The sequence below is a fragment of the Endocarpon pusillum genome (genome assembly GCF_000464535.1).
Source record: "Endocarpon pusillum Z07020 unplaced genomic scaffold C653857, whole genome shotgun sequence".
NCBI lineage: Eukaryota > Fungi > Ascomycota > Eurotiomycetes > Verrucariales > Verrucariaceae > Endocarpon > Endocarpon pusillum.
The window spans coordinates 78,195-80,314 of NW_006913432.1; the positions used below are offsets into that span (position 1 = coordinate 78,195).

Sequence of the window (2,120 nt, forward strand, 5' to 3'; positions counted from 1 at the left end):
TGTTGTGGTCTGCTTGGAACCCGATCAATTGGAACTCTTGTGATTTTGAGGGGAGTTATTTTTGCATAGGTAGCATGGACCTCGAAGACATAGCTTACACTACTCAGCAATGATTCTCAGTCGTAGCAATGTTAAACACCTGTACTTGATCACAACTATCCTGGAGTACTGCATCCGAATACTCGAGATGTGGTCAACCAAGTTCGGCTTCCGAGCATGGTGCACAAACCGCCCACAAGGATGCTGACATTCGCGTCCAACTCAACTGACATAAGTCATATTCTTTGTAGTTCATTCTTCACATTGAACCATAACATAAAGAAGACGCTCACCATGAGGCGATATTTTGTTATGAAAACCCCTCTTTTCCAACTGCCCCTTGGGGCTAGACGCTTTGGAAGGCCATGATACTTACTTTATTGCCCATTGCAAAACTGTTGCGACTCCTCCGCACCCCAAATCTGCTGCTGGCTGCCCTCAGCCATTGATACTGAATCCTTCGTTATGCGGTTAAATGTACTTAAATCTGTATAATTCAGTAGCTTTCAATAGTACTTGTAGAGTTTCGATGGAGTAGGTAAAGTTTTAAGTATATAAGAATTACCACTAGTATTTAAGAAAGAGTCTCACATAGTTAAAGTTTATCCTGGTGGAATCAATAGGAGCTCTGTTAAGTACGGATTGATTTAGATATTACATCATTTTGTAGCTCTGTAGCCATTTGAGTAGAACAGATCGGAGGAACAGCAGCAGCTCCGAAGCATCCGCCAAGGATTCGCAACACTTTTGCAATGGGCAATAATTTATTGAGATTTGTTGGACCAAGAGACCGCGGCCCTTGGCGGACCGATGAAGTACTAGCTTATGTCTGACAAGATTTTTTTCATACGAATAGAACTGATCTCTCAGAGGAAACAAGATAAATGAAGCGTTGGAGCTTCTCTATATAAACAGTCTTCCAGTATTAGCCATGATATCTTCCTCATCTAAATTGTGACCACCAATTTTGTCGCACTCACACCAGCCTTCAATTCCTCTAATCCAGGTCCAATAGCCTCAAACCCGCTTCCCACATTCTTTACCTGAATGGGGATTTTGTAGTCCCCTTTCCTTACCAAGTCTGCCAAAGCAGTCATCACGTTTTGTCCTCCCGGTGTCTCGAATAACTTCCGCCCATATACAACGTGTCTCTTGACTCCATCCGGTACCAGGGTCGGTGTCCCGGTGAACACTTCCGAGTACTCCTTCGGTCCATCTGCACTGAGGGTATCGAAGATATCCTTCTGCGAAGCACTGCTGGCAACTGCATCAAGGATCATTTCTACGCCCTTGCCTTCTGGTGTTGCAGATTTGATGTCCTCGATCAAAGATGGAGACTTCTGGTCAAAAGCTTGGGTTGCGCCAAGAGATTCCAGGTAGACGTGATGCTTGGAGGAGCTCGTCGTAAGGATGGTAGCCGAGGGAAGCGCAAGGCGCAATATCTGGATTGCGGAAGCACCAACACCAGAGCTGCCGCCAAGGACGAGGATGGACTTCGGCTGTGGGCCGCTAGTTGTACCGTCTGGGAGAAACGGGAGAGGGATCTGTAGGCCGTAGTAGATGGCGGAGCCAGCGGTGCAGTAACAGATGCTGGAATCATGTGTTAGGGCTACCAATCGACGAATCGAGGACTTTCAATGTCCCTTGCCCCGGCTTATCAAACGAGAATATGAAAGAGAAGGAAGAAGAGAAAAATTCTCGTACGGTAGTGATGCTGCCTCCTCGAAGCTTATGTTTCCCGGCTTCTTAGCAACGTAGTGTTCTGGCACAACGGCAACCTCCTGGAAAGAAGCAGCCTTCGTCTCATGCCCAAATAGACTGAAAACCTCGTCCCCGGTTTTGTATCTAGTGATGCCCTCTCCAACAGCTTCCACAATCCCGGCGCCGTCGATGCCCAACACGGTCGGCCAGCTCTCGACCATGGCGCCAAAGTACAGTTTCTTCCAATCTAACGGATTCAAAGCAACCGCTTCCATCCGGATAGAGACTTCATTGTGTCCCGGGGTAGGTTTGGGAACTGACACGACGGCGAAGGGCCCCCCTTTTCCAATGGCTTGGTATTGAGTAGTTGTCAATTGCAT

The 2,120-nt window shown here is 47.3% G+C and overlaps 1 protein-coding gene across 1 annotated transcript; it reads right to left on the minus strand.

Moving 5' to 3' along the window:
• Positions 1 to 986: 986 nt before the first annotated feature.
• EPUS_05795 (uncharacterized protein) lies at positions 987 to 2,120 on the minus strand (the record flags this gene model as incomplete). The annotated part of the gene is made up of 2 exons (XM_007787246.1): positions 987 to 1,629; positions 1,744 to 2,120. 2 exons carry the CDS (start codon positions 2,118 to 2,120, stop codon positions 987 to 989), a joined length of 1,020 nt encoding a protein of 339 aa, XP_007785436.1.